The sequence below is a fragment of the Pezoporus occidentalis genome, unplaced genomic scaffold, assembly GCF_034315485.1.
Source record: "Pezoporus occidentalis ecotype Australia unplaced genomic scaffold, CSIRO_AGI_Poc_V1 ctg18, whole genome shotgun sequence".
Taxonomy (NCBI): Eukaryota; Metazoa; Chordata; class Aves; order Psittaciformes; family Psittacidae; genus Pezoporus; species Pezoporus occidentalis.
The window spans coordinates 10478425-10496648 of record NW_026913640.1 but is presented as its reverse complement, the minus strand read 5'-3'; the positions used below and the strand labels follow the sequence as shown (position 1 = coordinate 10496648).

General features: G+C 41.6%; 1 protein-coding gene and 1 long non-coding RNA gene across 3 annotated transcripts in view; one reads left to right on the top strand and one right to left on the bottom strand.

The window, feature by feature from the left end:
- The first annotated feature begins 219 nt into the window (after positions 1-219).
- On the top strand, positions 220-9381 carry LOC134161971 (uncharacterized). The gene is made up of 2 exons (XR_009964154.1): positions 220-4965; positions 8834-9381. It is a non-coding gene; the product is annotated as an uncharacterized LOC134161971 (long non-coding RNA).
- A 43-nt stretch (positions 9382-9424) lies between these two features.
- ALKBH8 (alkB homolog 8, tRNA methyltransferase) overlaps positions 9425-18224 on the bottom strand; it is a 53164-nt gene continuing 44364 nt past the window's right edge. For both annotated transcript variants that reach the window (XM_062615354.1, XM_062615355.1), the window contains exons 11-12: positions 10806-10955; positions 9425-10126 (exon numbers count right to left, since the gene is read on the bottom strand). In XM_062615354.1, the coding sequence (XP_062471338.1) occupies positions 9557-10126; positions 10806-10955 (720 nt within the window). In that variant the 3' untranslated portion in view covers positions 9425-9556. The remainder of the gene's footprint in view (positions 10127-10805; positions 10956-18224) is intronic.

Below are 18224 nucleotides of genomic sequence, written 5' to 3'. Positions count from 1 at the left end.
AGCAAACAGGAGCAGTGCCATAGACTGCAGAATTATGTTTATTTAACCTGCAAGATAGCAACAGAAAGAGACTAATCACAGTAATTCCTCTAACTCAAAACATACAAATAAGATAAATCTTCATAATCAACACTGATTCATTAAAAGGGATTGGTGCAAATGTGTTTCATTGCAGATCAGCTTCTAATTTACATCTTTGCCACATACAGCCTGAGAAATGTGCACAATAAATAAACATGCTTTTTTTTAAGTGCATTGTTAACAGCGCTGCCTCAGAAAGAAGAATTAGAGAGATTTTCTGTAAGACCAAGAAACAAAACTCAACCCCATGCTCAAAAAATATGCCTCCTATTCACTGACATAAGAACCATTCATGCGAGGCCAGGTTCGCTTTTAATGAATGGCGTCCTAAATCACTGCTTTCACTGAACATGTTTGCAATGCAGAATAAGGTGATATGGGCTAGGAATATCTTAGTATGCGTTTCAGTCTTTTTCCATTTAATTTTAATTGAATACAGACAATGTGATGCTCTGACTCCCTTAGAAACGTTGTTTGTCTGAGGCTTAAATTAATCTAGACCAGAAGGAGATCATATTACTTTGTGAGTAAGCAGAACACGAAATATTATGACGGTTTTCCTCTGGTACATGTGACACCAAGTCTAGCCCAGGGGCAGGATTCTTGCAGGCGACAGCTCTCTCTTGCCAGTGCCAGAGGTCTTAAACCAGACCACCTACCAGAGCCAGATGCCTTTTACTGCTCTGTGTGCAGCTCTCTGCAAATCCCAGTTCACAAAGGCCAGAGCACAGAATGCTGATACTGGAGGAGAGTCTAATTCATTTCTTGTTAATTAAAAACAATACCAGACTGGTTGGAGGACTCAAAAATACTTCCTGTGTTCTGAATATGGATACTAGTTTCCACTGTCTTTGCAGTAATTTAACTTCAAGATTTGAGAGGCAGCAATATGAAGGAAGACAGGGAGCCAGACATTTGGCTCAGGTGACATATATCCTCTCATTCTGGTGGTGTGGTGAGATGAGCTGCAAATAAAATATCTTCTGATCCTTCCTCAGAATATGGGATGCAGAATAAGGAAAGTGAGATGTGAAGTGAATTTCCTGAGCAAAAATCATCAGAGTAGCAATAAAAAGATGAGATAGGGAGCATTCCTCAAATAAATTATACTTTCTTGAAGGGCAAGACCCCTTCAAGAAAAGGATCATGCTAGAAACAAGCTTTTCTGCTAAATTAAAAACAGCATAAGGTTAGTTACCAGTCAGGCTATTTACTAAAGGGCTTTATGTCAAAATTTCCCAGCCTGAGATACATAAAAAGAACTTATTTTTCAGGAACCAAGAACTGATCCTAGAAAATCTGTGTAGACTTAAAGCTCAGTTGTTAAATTCATAGAGTAATTCCTTTATGTTCTGTGGAAGTCAGGTCTTTGGTCATGCTTGCTCCTCTGTGGATACTTAAGACAGAGAGAGGGTTCAAAGGCTCATCCAAAAAGTGAGCAGTATTTGGACAGTATTGAGGCTTGTGAGTAATCCACCGCCCAGAGGAGTGCAGACCTGGTGATAAGATGGCCTGTCCTTCAAGGACCCAGGGTTCACATCTCACATAATTCCTTCACACAGAGCCCTTCCCAGGATGGCCAATATCCTTTTAAAAGCCAGTGCTTGATTAAAGAAGTTCTATAAAAGGAGATGGTTAGAAGTAAAAAGATGCAGGTATGCAAAAGACTGCACAGATATAATGTCCTGCAGGGAGGAGCAAATAATCTGAAGAGGCTATTTGAATGGGAAATACAAAGTGCTAGGATTTTCAAGGAACTTAGGCATGGCATTACTTGTGAATCAAGGGATTATTTCAGTGTTGGTATGTCAGGAAATACGATGCAGGTGAGTTTAGAGGGCATGAGGCCAGAGAGAGGAAGCAATCATGAAGGTGCAAAGATGGACAGCACACACAAACAAGGCCTCAGAAAAGGATGTTGTGCACAGAAGATTGATTTGGAAAAAAAAGAAAAATAGCAGTTCTGCGTTGCTAGGCTTAGAGAGACCAAAAGAACACACCAAGACTATGCACTGTGCAAATCACTTCTGGAAACTAAGCAAGAGACAAGGACAAAAAAAAAAAAGAATGAACAACCCCTATTTCTCATAATTGCCATCTTTAACTAGAAGAATAAGGCAGTGTGAAAAGCTGAGGAGCTTTCAAAATGGAAAACTGAAGGCAAGATTTGCCTTCCAATAGCAGGAGTGCAGGATTCACTGTAATTGTTCTAACAAAGCTTTAGTTGTTGTCAGATTGCAACTTGAATGATCACTGACGAGAACTGCAGCATACTGTAAAGACTGTGTCTCCCTGAGATGAATGCTGTAGCAGTTCCTTGGCTGAAAGTTTATACTTTGAACTCATCTAAGAGTATAAGAAGTCTAACTTAAGGTCTGATGTGTAAGCAGTTCAGTGTGGTGAGAAACGTACCTCTCCATCTTCTGCTGTGCACAAGGCATCAAAGATGAACGAGCTGAGGAGAAAGGATGGCTCAGCAACAGACTCTGAGCTGTTTTTAATGTTAATAATGTCTAAACTCTGTCTAGGCTTCAGAATCACAATGTCAATTTTGTTCCAAATTCTGAACAAGATATCACATGAAGAGCACAAAATCATTTACAAAAATATATATTTCACACTAAATTATTCTACTGTCTTACGCTTTGGTTCGGTAGTTCCCCTTTCAATTGAGATTTCAGTAGGAATGTCAGACAAAGACATAACTAAGAATAAATACATTGGTATCATTGATTGTTGTGTTAGAAGACTGCAGCTTGTCTGCATACCAATGAGAATTAGTTTTGCGTTTGTGGATGAGACTACATCAAGTTAAGAAGAGAGAAACAATGGAAGACCTTATGGAGTATACTGGGAGGAGGGAAGGGAAAAAGGAGACAAAAAGGGAAAGAGGGATAAAAAGGTGGGGAAGGGGATGGAAAAGGAGGGGAGCAGGCCAAGCAGGAAGGCAGGCTCACTCAAGGATGTACACAAAGTGATTAGAAATGCAGGAAGCTCAGGGAGGAAAAGCTTCACAGGAGCAAGGGGGGGACAAGATTTCAAAACAAGAACAGATTACATTCTCAAAGGTAAAATGAAAGTCAGTGGAGATGAGGCTTCAAAACCTTGGCTAAGAATAAGTCTTAATTTTGCAACTGTCTGATAGGAGATGTACTGAATATTTTGCTGCTGACCTGGGCTTCAACATCAATAACTTTTCAAGTTAGATGATATGTCTTAGTCTAGAAATCTGTATCTGGTTTGTCAATGAGAGCAGTATTAGGCACTGGAAGAAGCTGTCTGCATTCAACAGGCATCTCTGTAGCAAGTATCTGGTGAGGAGGCAAGCGAGAGAAGGAACATCATTCATTTGTGGACACGTGAGATGTCAGGTGTGCACTTTCAGAACAGTTTGGACAAAGCCATTCAATTCCAGTTCTGCCCCAGGAGGACACACATCAGTTAATGCAGGGCAAGTTATTTGCATAATACATTAGGGTCCAAATGCTGCTGTCATCAGTGTAATCACTTCATATAAAGCACATTAGCACACATGAAAGAGATTTGCAATGATGAATGAAATGTCTTTCCCTCTTTTCTCCCCAATAAATTATAGAAAACTATAGTGACACACAGAAAGTGATAGTGACAAGAAATCCTCAACTGCAGCAGCAAAAAGTATGCACAAAACAAAGCACACTGGAGACAGTAACTATTAATCTTCTTTAGTATTTCTAGACAAATCTTTACTCTTTTCTTTGCAAATGGAAATTTTTTCTGTGATATTTACAGGCATAACATATCTGAACTGGAATTCTGAGACTGAAACTCATCCAGATTCTGTTAAATCTGAAAATCTTGTAACATACGGAAATATTATTACTTTAAATCTCTCATAATGCTTGGGATGGATTACCATCAGAGAATGGTTTGGGTTGGAAGGGACTCTAAAGCTCATCTAGTTCTAGCCCCCTGCCATGGGCAGGGACACCTTTCACTAGACCAGGTTGCTCCAAGCCCCGTCCAACCTGGCCTTGAACACTGCCAGGGATGGGGCAGCCACAGCTTCTCTGGGCATCTTGTGCTAGTGTCTCACCACTCTCACAGGGAAGAATTTCTTCCTCATATCTAATGTAAATCTTCCCTCTGTCAGTTTAAATCCATCCCCCTTGTCCTGTCACTACATGCCTTTGTAAAAAGTCCCTCTCCAGATCTTGTCTGCCCCTTTAAGTACAGAAGCCACCTCTTCTCCAGGCCAAACAAGCCCATCTCTCTCAACCTGTCTTCATAGCAGAAATGCTCCAATCTCTGATCATCTTTGTGGCTTCCTCTGGACTTGCTCCAACAGCTCCACGTCCATCAGGGGAACACTTTGTACAAATCAGAACATTTTCTGTATGCAGTGACAGCTGCATGACATTAATTTCTGGCACACAGCTCCCCAGACATGCTTATTGCCATTTATATAGCGTATGTCTGAGCTCTGCTAAGGAAAGATTTACCTATACAGCTGACTTTCAGAGGTTCTCTTCATCCTGTACACACACCAGCAGCTTCCTTTCACTCAGACTAAATGCTGTTTTTCTTACCTATATTCAGTATTTCTGACAGACATTTACTTTAATTGTTACCACTGGGATCATGCCATTTAACCAATCACTGTTAGTCTCCACCCTCTGCCGTCATGCTCTACTGATAGCATGCCATAGTTTCTATTCACCAAGTTCTTCTGTATAACATATTCTTACAATCTCTCTGCTTTTTCAGCTCCTGGAGGCTCAGAGATACCTTGATCAAATCATGAACCAGTCATAGCATGAACAGATGTGAGACACCTTGCTCTGTTCAGGCTGCAGATGAGCACCCTGTATGAGTAGCCAGGCCCGGTTTGGACACATTATGCAGGTGCAGTATAAATAGTGTCACTCTTCCCAAGAGATCCATTACTTTCAACATGAAGTACCACTGGCTTCTCTGTGCATTGGCATCAGTCTACCGATCTGTTTGTCAAACCCTCACTAAAATACTGCCCCTCTAAATAGGTATGCAATGTCTCCAAGATGAGGATGAATTGCTCAGCTCTAGACAGTTTGTTCCTGTACTTCTCAAACCACTGAGACCATAAATAGGGATAAAAGACCTTGACCTAAATTCTGCTTCTCCTGTACAGATTAATTGCTTTCTCTGCTAAAAGCAGGCTGATGGTCTGCAGAATTAAAGGCTGAATACCTGGCAGATTCTTCTGAACTGCACATCTTGCTACGTCTTCATCCTGCTATACATACCATCCTGCATCCTACCATGCAATAGCTTTTCCAGAAGAAAGAAACTGGAATGCTGTTTGCTAATGCAGCAATGTGTGAATTCTCTATCTTGATGGTTTATAATTCAGCTGTCACTTCTTAAAAAACTTATTATAAACATGCCAATATACTTGTAGAAAATATGGTGAGATTAGGCAAAGCAAAGCTTGGGAGGGGGTCAGATACCACCTCCTGCTATCTGGACCCTCAGTACATATCTGCATGGATCCATTGAAGAACCTTGAGCTTGGGCAGTCTCATCTGTCTCAGACCTCTTTCCTCCTACAAACCACCTGTCTCATGGAATTTTTCCCCATGCAGACATCTCAAATGGAGTTTTCAGCATAGCTGAGAGAGAGATCTGTGGCTTAAGAGAAGACACATCTCAGTCTGCCTTCGCCAGTGAGGAACACGCCTGAGGAACCAAACCGTGTGTGAAATGCAAGCAGAGAGGAGCAGCCAGCTGCACTCGCACTACACAAACACGAAGAGCACATGCCACAGAAAATGTACAAAATAAGGCAGAAGGAAACGGGTACATACGAGGGGAGCAAGGAGTCATCCAGCTGTGGGATAGGCAGTAGCTACTCACTGCATCACTGCAAAGGGCAGAAGTAAGGAGGCAAGATAGTATGTACTATTAAAGCATACAGAAGACAAGGCAGGTGAGTTAACCCAATCCATTTTGGAATTTGCAGAAATACGGACCCCAGTAACATGGGAAAATTGCAGGCTGCACATTGAGACCCCTCCCAGATTCACATAAAATGGGAAAAAACAAACTAACCAGCCAGTCCAGAGGATGAAGCTTGGCTTGCCTTAAGGGACAGTACTTGGGATGGGATCTTTCTGTACTGCCTTTTTATTTTTATGTTTGATAACCTGTAGATATAGGACAAGGACAAGGGGTAATGGGATCAAACTAAAACGGGAAGTTCAGGTTGGATACAAGGAAGAAGTTCTTTACTGTGAGGTGGTTGAGGCACTGGAATGGGTTACCCAAGGAAGCTGTGAATGCTCCATCCCTGGTGATGTTCACAGCCAGGTTGGACAGAGCCTTTGGCGACATGGTTTAGTGTGAGGTGTCCCTGCCCATGGCAGGGGGGTTGGAACTAGATGATCTTAAGGTCCTTTCCAACCCTAACTGTTCTATGAAACAAAGAATTTACTTAAAATGAAAGTTTAAAGCTTTTTGTATTGTTTTTTGCACATGGATATTACTTTTTTCCATGTGCAGAACTTCACTAAAACCACACACAAATGTTTCATCACAGATGTTGTGCACATAAAGATCTCAAAAAAAATCACTAAAAATAGAGAAACAGTTCTGGGGAAAAAAAAAAAAAAACAAAACCCAAACAAAAAAAAACAAACACTAAATAGGAAAAAAAAAAAAACCCAGGCAAGGATCAAACTTGAGACTTCTGTTGCTCGGTAAAGACTTGGAATGATCACTTGGAAGCTTCACCAGGAATAGGTTCTTAAGTAGATTCTGATGCTTTGATCTAGGACTGACATATAAATCTATCAAGAATTCTTCCATCATATTAAAACTGTTGGAGACTTCCCAGAACAGGGAATATTGCCTTTCCTACTGCGTTCTCCTCTATGGTGACTTCATACAGCCTTGAGGAGCAGTACAAGAGTTCATCTTTGCTCACTCTTCCAAGACCAGTCCTCCAAGCTTTCTGAAGAGAGCCTGTGGTCTCCACACAGCTTTTTGAGGCTCTCACTCAACAAAGCAACACATTGTTTTGTCCCTCGCCATCTGCTGTCCTAAGCCTCTCCCTGCTAAGCTGAACTTGAGCACTTTCAGGGAAATCCAGCCCCTCTGAGGTCTCAGGAGTTTTGTCACTGGCAACGCTGCACCAGAGCGTCAGCCTGAAGGACCTCTATGAAGTTAAGAGAAGCCCTCAGTGCTTTGTAGGTTTAATTTTTTGCCTGCCCCCAGGACAACAAATTGCATTGGTTTATACCTGGCTTTAAGCCCACAAATGCCCTGAAGCACTTGTTTTGTCAGGGCAGTTCAATTCAATGCATCTGTCTGATGGAGGGTCAAGTACAGTGGCGTAGTGGTCCCTGGAATAGGAGGCTGGGATTTAGAGGCAGTGACCTCCAAAGAGCCACCTCTGGCATGCCATCAGATGTTTGCCTGCATGTGTCCAGCACTAAACCATGGGTCATATTTGGACCAGAGCAAAAATTCCCACCTCCCCATCCTGGGTGCACTAAGGCACTTTGGGGATGATGGGGACACAAGGAAAACTGGCACAGGAGAGGCACTGGCATTCATAGCACAGGAAATGGCACACAGAACTCTGCTTTCCCTTTATCTTCTATATTGCAAGTGAATAACCATTTAAGCACATTTGTTATTTAAGTAAGGCCAAAAAGGAACATAATTATGACAAAAACCACCACAGTGTGAAACCTGTAACATTTAAATCCAATTGTTGACCTTAAAGAGTTTCAGCTCATTACACTTCCAGGAGGTAAAAGGGATGAGTACTGCAGAGGGCAGCTGTGGTGGCAGGTAATTCAGTGTTGTAATGAGGTCCTCAATAAACTTCTGCAATAGATTTTGTTAACGTCTACCTTCTGTCCTCCCGTGTAATTTTCTGCTTCACCACTTGATTCCTCTCTGAGCATCCTTTGACTTCAATCAAAGAAATAGTTCATAACATTTCCAGGCCTTGGAGAATGTCAGAGTTCTTTCAAATTCTCCTAATGTCTCTGAAGAGCTGACACACTCCTGGACCAGTCCCTTGCTCACAGCTCTTAAGAATGCAAGGAAAACCCCTTTTGGTTCAGTTACATATCGCAAATTCAACCCACACATCAACATTGCCCAAAGCCGGTGTTCTCCATACCAGAACCTCCTTCCAGAACCAGGACCTGCTGAAATCCATCTGGGCTGCCTGGGACGGGGTGAAATAGGAATGGTGACTGGGAGCCATGTGCCAGCACAGCTGCCTCCAACCTGCAAGTCTGAGGCAGGCAGAAGGCCAAGTGCATTCAGCTGTCCTCCAAGTCCCCACATGATTCAGGATGGGGACTTGTTTAGATGCCATAAGTTACAGCAGCAGTGACCTGCCTATACCACAGATATTGCTGTAACTATGGGCAATTATCAATGAAAAAGGCAATGAGGGCATAGCCCAGCAGTGCTGGGTTCCAGAGGCACCAAAGCCAGTCCATTATACTTTGATTCTGGAAGTCCATTGAAGGGGGCACACTCCTTTGATAGCACAGGAGCTGTGTTAAATTGTGCTGGTCATTGCAGGCAGTGGCAGAAATGGCCACTATGAGTCAACCAGCCCAGCATCAGTTCCCCTCTACTCCAGCTCTTTGTTCTTCTGAAGTACAATAAATACCACTTGCTCCACTGCCGACATTCCAGGGTTGACACTACCCTGCAGAAAATTTGCATCAACATTGCCTTCACTTTAATCTTTTCCGTTTTTCTCCAGGGACATCTGTGCTGACACCCCTGGCATCCCATGAGCTCTGGTGCTACAGGCACAGAGAGCCCTGTACTCACAGGAGAGCAGGTGTTCAGCAGAGCTGGTCAGGGTGTTTCAGCTGGGCAGCCTCACACCTCAAAGGAGCTATCAACACTACAGTGAAGAGCTAGAGAAATCTGGGGAGTGACAGCATGAGTTGTGGGTGCTTCAAGGTCAAGGAAGAGAAAAAGGGCTCTGGTGTCCCCAACAACTTTCCTGTTCCCCTTGTGGAAATCACTACTACCACAACCAAAAGAGTAAATTCCAAACTGAAAGAGAGCTGTGACCCCCACCAAAACAGGCAGGATATAACTTCAGGCAGCGTTTTGACTCTTCAGCTGAACTGCTTCACATGCCATTCGTTCATTCAACTGGAGCAAAAGAAGAGAAAGGCAGGCCCTCTGTCTTTCAGAAGCTCAACCCTGGCCTTATTGATTTCCACAGCAGGTATTTTCCCACTTAATCCTCTTCACTGTAATTCACGTAAGTAAAATAAATACTCTGCAGAGGAGGTACCTGAGTTCGGCCATTATTTAACATGCACATAGTACCAGTTACTGTAATTAAGTCAATAAACAATCTTTATTCTGCTATTTTAAAAGAGGTAATAGCTGCAGCCTGCATTAAAAATACCTTTTACATGGTAAAAACCAAACAAAACACCACATAGAGTGGAAGAAACACCACAGGCTACAACTTTTCTAGAACCACACACCAGTTTCCCTGATCATAGTAACTCCTTTGAACCCTCACACAGTCCAGGGATCTGCACACTGCTTCCAGTTCTCCTTCACAGAACACATGGTAATAGCGGTGGAAAACAGGGCTGAGTTCTTGTGATTCCTTGGAGCCAACTGGAAACAACCCTGTATCCATGCTTTCCCCTTTCTTTTTTGAGCCACCTTTCAGGTGCCAGGGAACCAGCAAATCCTGAGAGTGAAAGGAGGTTCGATTAGTGTGAATGGGCAGTGCGGAGTCTGCTATGGGCTTTGCATCATGGCCTTTGTCCTTCAGGTCACTAAGGAGTCGGCCAGAACACACTGAGTCTTGACTGCTGCTATCAGGGAGCTGATCACTGAGTGGTCTCTGGGCCCTGCCAGTGTTAATTTCATCCTCTTTGTCTTTACTACCATTCTTTTCCTTAAGGTATTTAGACTTCTGGTTTTTGTATTCTTGTTCCATTGCCCAGACGTAAATGAGTGCTGTTCCACCAGGTCTCAGAAGCCGGGCTAGTTCACGGATAGTAGCCAGTCTCCTCTCCTACAAAGGAAAAGCATAAGTATGAAGCTAGTATGTAAAAGACAGAACAGAATGGCAGCAACTTCTCCTTACTGTCCTCCCCAAGATATAATAAAAATTAGAGGAACTTTTTTCCACTGTACATTTTAATTCATAGCATAATCCATCATGAGGAGCAAGCCAGGCCATCTTCCTAAACACAAGGCTAGAACTCCATAGTCTAGAAGCTTGTTACAATGGAACAGCTCCTGCCAGGAGAAGCTTACACAGCCCAGAGATATAGCAGACTAGTGAGCACTGTCCCATTTGTTTGAAGATGGGCAATGAAGGCAGAGGAAAAAAAAAACACATATGAGATCTGCTTAAAATCTGAGCTGGGAAGAACATACCTCTGATTGTCAAAGCAGAGCCCCCTTCTCTAGTGACATTAATTGTGAGCAGATGAAAATAAAACACAAACACCTAGATCAAAGGGCATCTGCCAAGCAAAAGAAGAATGTGAAGTCTTAAGAAGCAGCAGCGCAGCACAGCAGTGTAACTCTGCTCTGACAACTGCTTATACCAAATGCAAACCTTTGATTTCTCCTCATTTTGTTCCTCCCTTTTGCTTTCATCAGCCCAAACCAGCAGTTTTTAGTAGAACTGGTAGATGCGCACAGCCATACAGCAGTACAACGGAGCACAGAGAGGAGTGACTTACCGCTGTTGAGAAATGGTGGATTACAGCAATCGAGATGCAGGCGTCACAAGAACCACTGCGCATTGGCACCAACAGTGCATCACAGACAAAAGCCTCCAGATTTTTCTCTCCACAAATATCCACCAGGTTTTTGCTGCGGTCACAGCCAACCTATAACAAACTGTTTCATTAGGCTTTTCGTAAGAGGATAATTACAAGACTGGAAAATGATTTTCACTTGATGCTTACAGTAATGGAGTCATCACAGTCTCCTACTGACGTAACACAGTTTAAAATAAAAACGAGCAAGTGTGAGAAAATGCCTTTAAGAGGCATATATAATTCCCAGGTGTGGGCAAAAAGTAAAAACCCTGATGCTTTAAAACAAAGGTGGCAGACTGGGTATTAGCTCGTTGGAGCACCCTGATTTTGAACCAGCTTAAGACAAAACAGGTTTCAACCCAACTTCTCAAAGCTGTCTCTTAAGGTATCCTGAAACCAGCAAAACAAGAGGTGACCTAAAGCCAGCATTTTCTTTTCCTTCCAGTTGCCCTTTGTAACCTGACAACATCTGAAACAGCCAAATACTGAATTCACAAAAGCTGTATGTGCAACTTCAAAGGACAATCTGATGACTTTGGTGACATCACTACAGTATGTGGCACAGTTTCACCATTTCAGTATAAGTAAAGAATTGCTCAGGTACAGCCCTGTTTGCCTCAATATCACAACCCACAAAGACATAAGCACAGTATCATTTTCTGAGGTTCTGTACAGCCGCAGACAAGTGACCCCTAGAAACCTCTCCAGAACACCTCATAAAACATTCCTCCCCCCCCCCCCCCCCCCCGAACCTGGACAGTGTCCAGTTCAAAGATGGTGAGAAAGTTTTTTTACATGCTTGCATAAATCCACTACATCCAAACTGGACAAAGAGTGGGGTACATACCACCCTCATTTTCATTCCCATCACACACAATGAATACTCAAACGAAAGCCCTGCTAACGAGATGTATACTGAACTCGGCTTGCATGAGAATATTAAATTTATTTTTGTTTTCAATGATCAGCAACAGGCAGACAGCAGAAAACAGATTCAGAATCCTAAATATTTACTGATGACAATGTTTACTGCATTTGACACAGAATACTTAGGGCAAGAAGAATAGCAAACAACTTCATAACATCCTTCCAGTATCTGAAGGGGGCCTACAAGGATGCTGTGAGGGACTCTTCATTAGGGACTGTAGTGATAGGACAAGGGGTAACGGGTTAAAACTTAAAACAGGGGAAGTTTAGACTGGATATGAGGAAGAAATTCTTTACTGTAATGGTGGTGAGGCACTGGAATGGCTTGCTCAGGGAAGTTGTGAATGCTCCATCCCTGGTGATGTTCAAGGCCAGGTTGGACAGAGCCTTGGGTGGCATGGTTTAGTATGAGGTGTCCCTGCCCGTGGCAGGGGTGTTGGAACTAGATGATCTCAAGGTCCTTTCCAACCCTAACTATTCTATGGTTCTATGATTCCAACTTGCTCTGGTAAATCAAGCCAGGAGGGACAACAGTACTACTAAAATAAAAATTCTGGTTTGCAATAATTAATGAAAATATGTTTATTTTCCATTATAACTTTTCATGTTACCAGTCCAAATCATTTTAGCTTTTAGTCTTCCATCACAGTTTTGAAGAGAACCAGGATTCTGTTCCAGTCATATCTCCTGAAACCTTCCAGGTGAGCTGCTTTCTAGTCAGGTCCCTGACTTCTGGTCCAAAGTAAATGAAACAGTTGTGAAAACGCCAACCTGACAATCCAAGATAATCCTCCACAAAAGCAGTACTATGAATATGCACATATTGTCCTGCCAATTAGCATTAAACACACCTGGTAAGATCAATCCTAGCATTGCCTTCTTCCCATTTATTCCTTGGCTTCTCTGTGTTTACTGAAGCACTGAGCAAGCAGTGTCATTTATGAATTAAAAAAAGGATACTCTTGTTTACTTGGAAGAAAACATAAATCCATGTCATTTCACACTGGAAGCCAACTGAGGCATCTTTTAATTACTCTTATCATGGAATGGGATTTAGGTGACAACTTGCATGTAGAGATTCCACACCTCATTACCAGTGCCTTCAACTACTTCGGCAATTAAGACATTAGCATTCAGTATTTAATAAAACTCAAAGGACCGAAATCACTGCTGGCACAAGGCAGAGGAATACCTGCAACTTCCGCTGACAACAAGCTTTCCCACAAAGAATTGCTTTGGCCCTGTGCATCTATAGTAAAAACAGGCTGGGTAAGGGAACTCAATTATCCCCTCCCAAAATGACCATGAAAAGGACTACACTGTATGTTGATGAAATCCAGTGAACTGAGAATGAGAACAAAGGCATGGCTGCCAGAATGTGAGCTCCTCATTTGCATCTGAATTATATCAAATAATTACAAAGTCAGGCTTACTTGTATTGTCAGACTTATTAAAGTGATGCTGCATCCAAAGCAAAAAGATTCTGTTTCATGATGAAAATGGTGATCTTAAAATGGATTACTTTGAACACTCAGCTGCTCTAAAATAGGCATATTAGGCTAAAACTTAACATAGTTTTAATGTAAACATCATAATAGGTGCTATGCATATATGCATAAGTGCTAAACACAAGGAGTCACTGCAGATCTGCCTGGTGCTGAAGCTAAGCCAATGTAACATCCTCACTAGAATTATCTCTGAATATTTTAAAAGAATTATCACCACATTCCTGTATTTTCTAGTTTACAAGAAACATGCATTCATTAAAACACAAAATACATTGGTTTCAGTCACTTAGAAAACAAACTAGAACAAAGCAGCTAACTTTGGTGGTGCAGTGCCAACTTACAGCTGGAAAATAAGCCTGTGATTCTTACGAGTACGCAAAAACTGGGGCATAGACCCTAAACTCAGCTTTTTACAACTGCTACTGATTTCTGCATTCTGAAGCTCACAGAAGCTCTGATGTGATGAAGCTTCATTTACAGAAAACAGTTCAAGGGACTTTTTTAATTTAGAACAGACTTATTTTTATCTAATTAAACATGTAATCAAAACTTTATTTTTTTAATCTCAAAATACAACTGAAATGCTTTAATTTTTGCCAGTTTGTAACTCTGATGTTGATGCTCAGCACAGGATAGTGCTGAAGAGTGGAGGAAGGTAGACAATTTTTGTCAGTTCATTGTCCAAAACCAACAGAATCAAGTACCATCTCCTGGTCAGCCATACATTTTAAGGTTCCCTGTTTCTTACTATCTGTGAGTCCTCTCAATCATTCCTTATACCTATTTTCCAAATTATATATAATTATACCTGTTTTCCTTATCTCAGTTTTCCAAATCAAATTCCTTGTTCAACCCCCCTGATTTCTTACGTGTATCTCAAATAGCACTGTTTATTATTCAGCTGAATCTACTTTTTAGCGGGTCCACCTCCCCATTAACTTGCTCTACACCTTTTAGTATTTCCCCAAAGGGGGGTGGCTTCCCATGTTTCTTGTAATTTACTCCAGGCAGCCATTCCCACATCCCTGCCTTTTTGGGGAGTACCTCCATCCCTCTCTTCGCTGCTTTTTTGTGATGTGGATAATGGCTTACAGGAGCTCCAGAGTGGCCACTGGTACTGGGGCTCAAAATCCACTTACAATGAAAGTCAGTGCCTGAAACCCCTGTTAAAAATGTACCTGGGTAAACACTTACTACACCCAACTCTTGTATCAACTTTTAAGTCAGGAAATCTGTACTAGTATGGAGGCCTGTCACTCTGCATCTGTAACCCCATCAAACACAAAACTTACAGAAAAGGCAAAAGCATGTCGTCATCCTGGCATACAGCACTCCCTCCTTAGGGTGGTGGGTAACACAAACCTTTAGATTAACAAGCATCAAAAAAGACCAAGATACAAAGAGGATAAGGGAAGGGAGAAACAAACATAGCACCTGTGGTTTGAGTTTGTAGCAGCTCTATACTGACTTCCTGAGAATGGGATAACGCAAGCAGATACCCCATCCTGCTCCTTTGCATTCCCAGGCACTTTCACCTCCACCATTTCATCCAGGAGTAGCTAAACTAAGTTTCATACAATCTCTCTCATGCAGTGGTTTGGAATAGATCATTAGGGGGCAAAAGGCACCAAATAGTTTGCTTTGTAATGGTGCTGCAGATCTGCAAGAGCTAAATCCTTTTGCAAGATTAAATAAAAGACCTTAAAAAGGTCAGTGCTGCCCACCATGATATATTTTTTTCCCTACATTATCTCATTATAACTAACTCTATCTTGTAGAATTAGTTCATTTAAGTATCTGGAAACTTGATTGATTCAGCACATTAGAAACTGATGAAGAAAACGACATTTAATTCTGAAATCCAGCCACCAAATGGAATTCTGTGGCTCCCTGGAGAAACACCTCAGCTATAACTAATAGCATGAGAGCCTTAAGGAATCAAATTACATTCCAGCAAACACAGATATACGTAGAAAAAGAGACACCAGCACAGCCACAGCAAGACAAACGAATCTGCTTGCTCCAGTTGGTCTGAGTCAGGCCTTTAGCATTCCTTTCACGTAGTATTTTGCTTTGCAATTGCATACAGTCAGGGCGCCTGTGGAACTGCTATGGCTAAAACCTGAAGTTCATTTCTCAATAATAAAGCATCAGAACAAAGCTGAGCAATTCAGTGTTCATTCTGGTTTTTTGCTGCTGTTGCCCAGTTCCTTCTGAGCAATTTTTCCACATCTTCCATCATTTTAACAGCTCCAATTTATTGAGAGAAAAGGGCAGGAAAGGTTCTGCTTTGCCCTCTGATCCCTAAGAGCAAGTGAACTTGCTCCAGGTGTACCTTTACCAAATAGTTTTGTCCTTCCTGCTTTTTACTCACTACTACTAAGTCCTTTGGATAGGAATCTGCTCTCAGTCAACAGGGACCCAGTGACACTAAAACCCCCAACACTGTGCAACCACACTACAGCAAATATTCACCTTCCCTCTTCCCCACACCCTGACACAATCAAACCTGCATACAGTTCCAGTGGATCCCAGTTTAGTACAATAATGCAGAAAACAAAGATGCATATCTCACAGCAAAAGGGTGTCTTACAAGGTCATGTGAAATACAAGCTACATTACTGATTACCATCAAATGACACACATTACAGACAGAAATGTCTGTATTAAAGCAAACCATTTTGGTTCCTGCAACGCCATCACTTTTATTCCTAGCATCAGTACTCTGACAACAAAGAGTAATTTCTTTATATAGATAAAAGAAAAAATACCTACCCAATGGCATTTTAAGTTGTAACTGGATTTCCCACCAGTCTACAAGTTCAATTACAAACGTAAACCACAAAACTGGAAGGCTTCAATGTCCTTCACTCACACCCTGGCTCTGTAAGGGTGCTGAATGTTCCTGTGGGGATTTACACATCACCACACCTACCTGAAGGCTGGAAACTGGGAGACAGACCTAAAGCTCATAAAAATTGATGAGATATATTGAAATGACGTCAACTGCCTTGGGAATGAAACCCTTGTGGTGATCAGGGGATCGATAAGGCTGAACCTTACCATTCCGTAAAAGCCTTGCTTATAGATATGAATATTAATCACTTAAATTCACTTAAGTATAAAATAACTTAAATAAAGTGTTAAAAAAATTTCCCAAATGTGGTTGGATGGGAATGGGATTGTATAAAAGCAACCACAAAACCATTTTTCTCTTTTGCATTCACTCAAATAATAAAACAGCTGGATATGACAGAAAAAAAGAAAAAGTAATCTGAAACTTTATTAAATTCAATCTTTCTCCAGTCTTTGTCCTAATTACATCAGACTTTGATACCATCCTCACTCAATCTGAATTTGTCATGAAATTGCTGCTCTTTCACTGTGTCAGATAAATGCAGCCATTACAGTGCTGTCATTTTCATTGAGCATAGATGGACTTAACGTGCATTTCATTGTCACACAACAATACTCAAGTAGATCAGGCTATGTGTAATCATCCAAAGAAACTGAAGCAAATACAATAGTATAGGCCACAGTGGAGACATTTTCAGACACTGCCTGAAGATGAAAACCATCAAACGAGCTACCTTAGCTTTGATCTACTATCATTAGTGCTGCTGCTTAAAGTATCCTATCTAAAAAAGTATAGTAGCCTTTAGAGCACATTGCTTGCCTCCAGGAAGTACATGCCTCAAGTTTTCAGTATTTCTGAGTCAAAACACACAGAGCTACATAGCTATACCAACAGTGCTCTTCCCACCCCTAAATAACTCCTAATTTCACAGCCCTGCTTTATTGCTTCTTTCCCAGCGGTGCCCAGGCTAAGAGCTCCAGTGCACTGTGCATAAAAATTTACCAAGAGCCACAGCAACTGCTGTGAGGGAAAGGCTGCAGTACTTAAATTTCTCCCTGGATTTTATGCCCCCAAGTAAAGAAGAGTAAATGAGGGAGGAAACCAACACCCTGCTTCTAGGGAAAACTACTCTTATCCCATCAGTTTACCTAATATACAAAGCTTGTTCTGTAACCCCTCACCCTCAGGTCTATGCACAGCCCACAGTAAATGGAAATAACACAGTCCCCTTCTTGAGATACCTTGTCAAAAGCTTAAAATATCTGTAACAACAATACAGATGCACTCTTCTTTAACCACGCTTTGGCTGACACATAAAAATAAATATAGTAAAAAGAAGGAGTCGCATCCATCCTCCTGAGACTCGGTGCTGGCTTGCAGATGAAAACAAGCAAATGCAATGTCTAGACTCTAGCTCCAACTAAGAACAACTCACTGTCACCAGCAGGAAATAAACATCAAGGAAGGCCAACTGAATGAAGCTATTCCCAGATCCTGTTTTTAAAACTGCCTCAACTGCTTCTTCAAGTTTACTCCCTTTCACTGTTACTTTTCACGTTTTGGATTTCTCCTGCAGGTACCTATGAAATGAGGTAACTCCTAAAGTAACAGAGGAGAGGAGCTGCTTTTCCTCTGACTGCCAGTAGATCTTTCTTTCCTTTAGCTGGTTAACAGTGGGCTCCCAAAACAGACTGGTGCTGGTGATTTCTGAACACAACATCTTGCAGATTTCACCTTAAAAACCTACCACAAACCTACATAACAGCATTTTACTAAATTCATTCTAGGACCTGGTAACCTTCATGGTACCGTGATAAACATTTCTCCTCTCTAGTTAGGTTTGCTGATTTTTCTTACAGAAGAAATGAGTGAAAGAATGTACTGAACATTAATAATTATACTCAGGCTACAGCAGCCAGGCATCAGCATGCCTACTTATAATATCAGTTGATTTTGTTCTAGCTTATAAGAGTAATGGAAATAAATCCATTACTAATACGGACAAGGCTGTATTAGCCATATAAAACTTATGGTTTATAGTGGAAT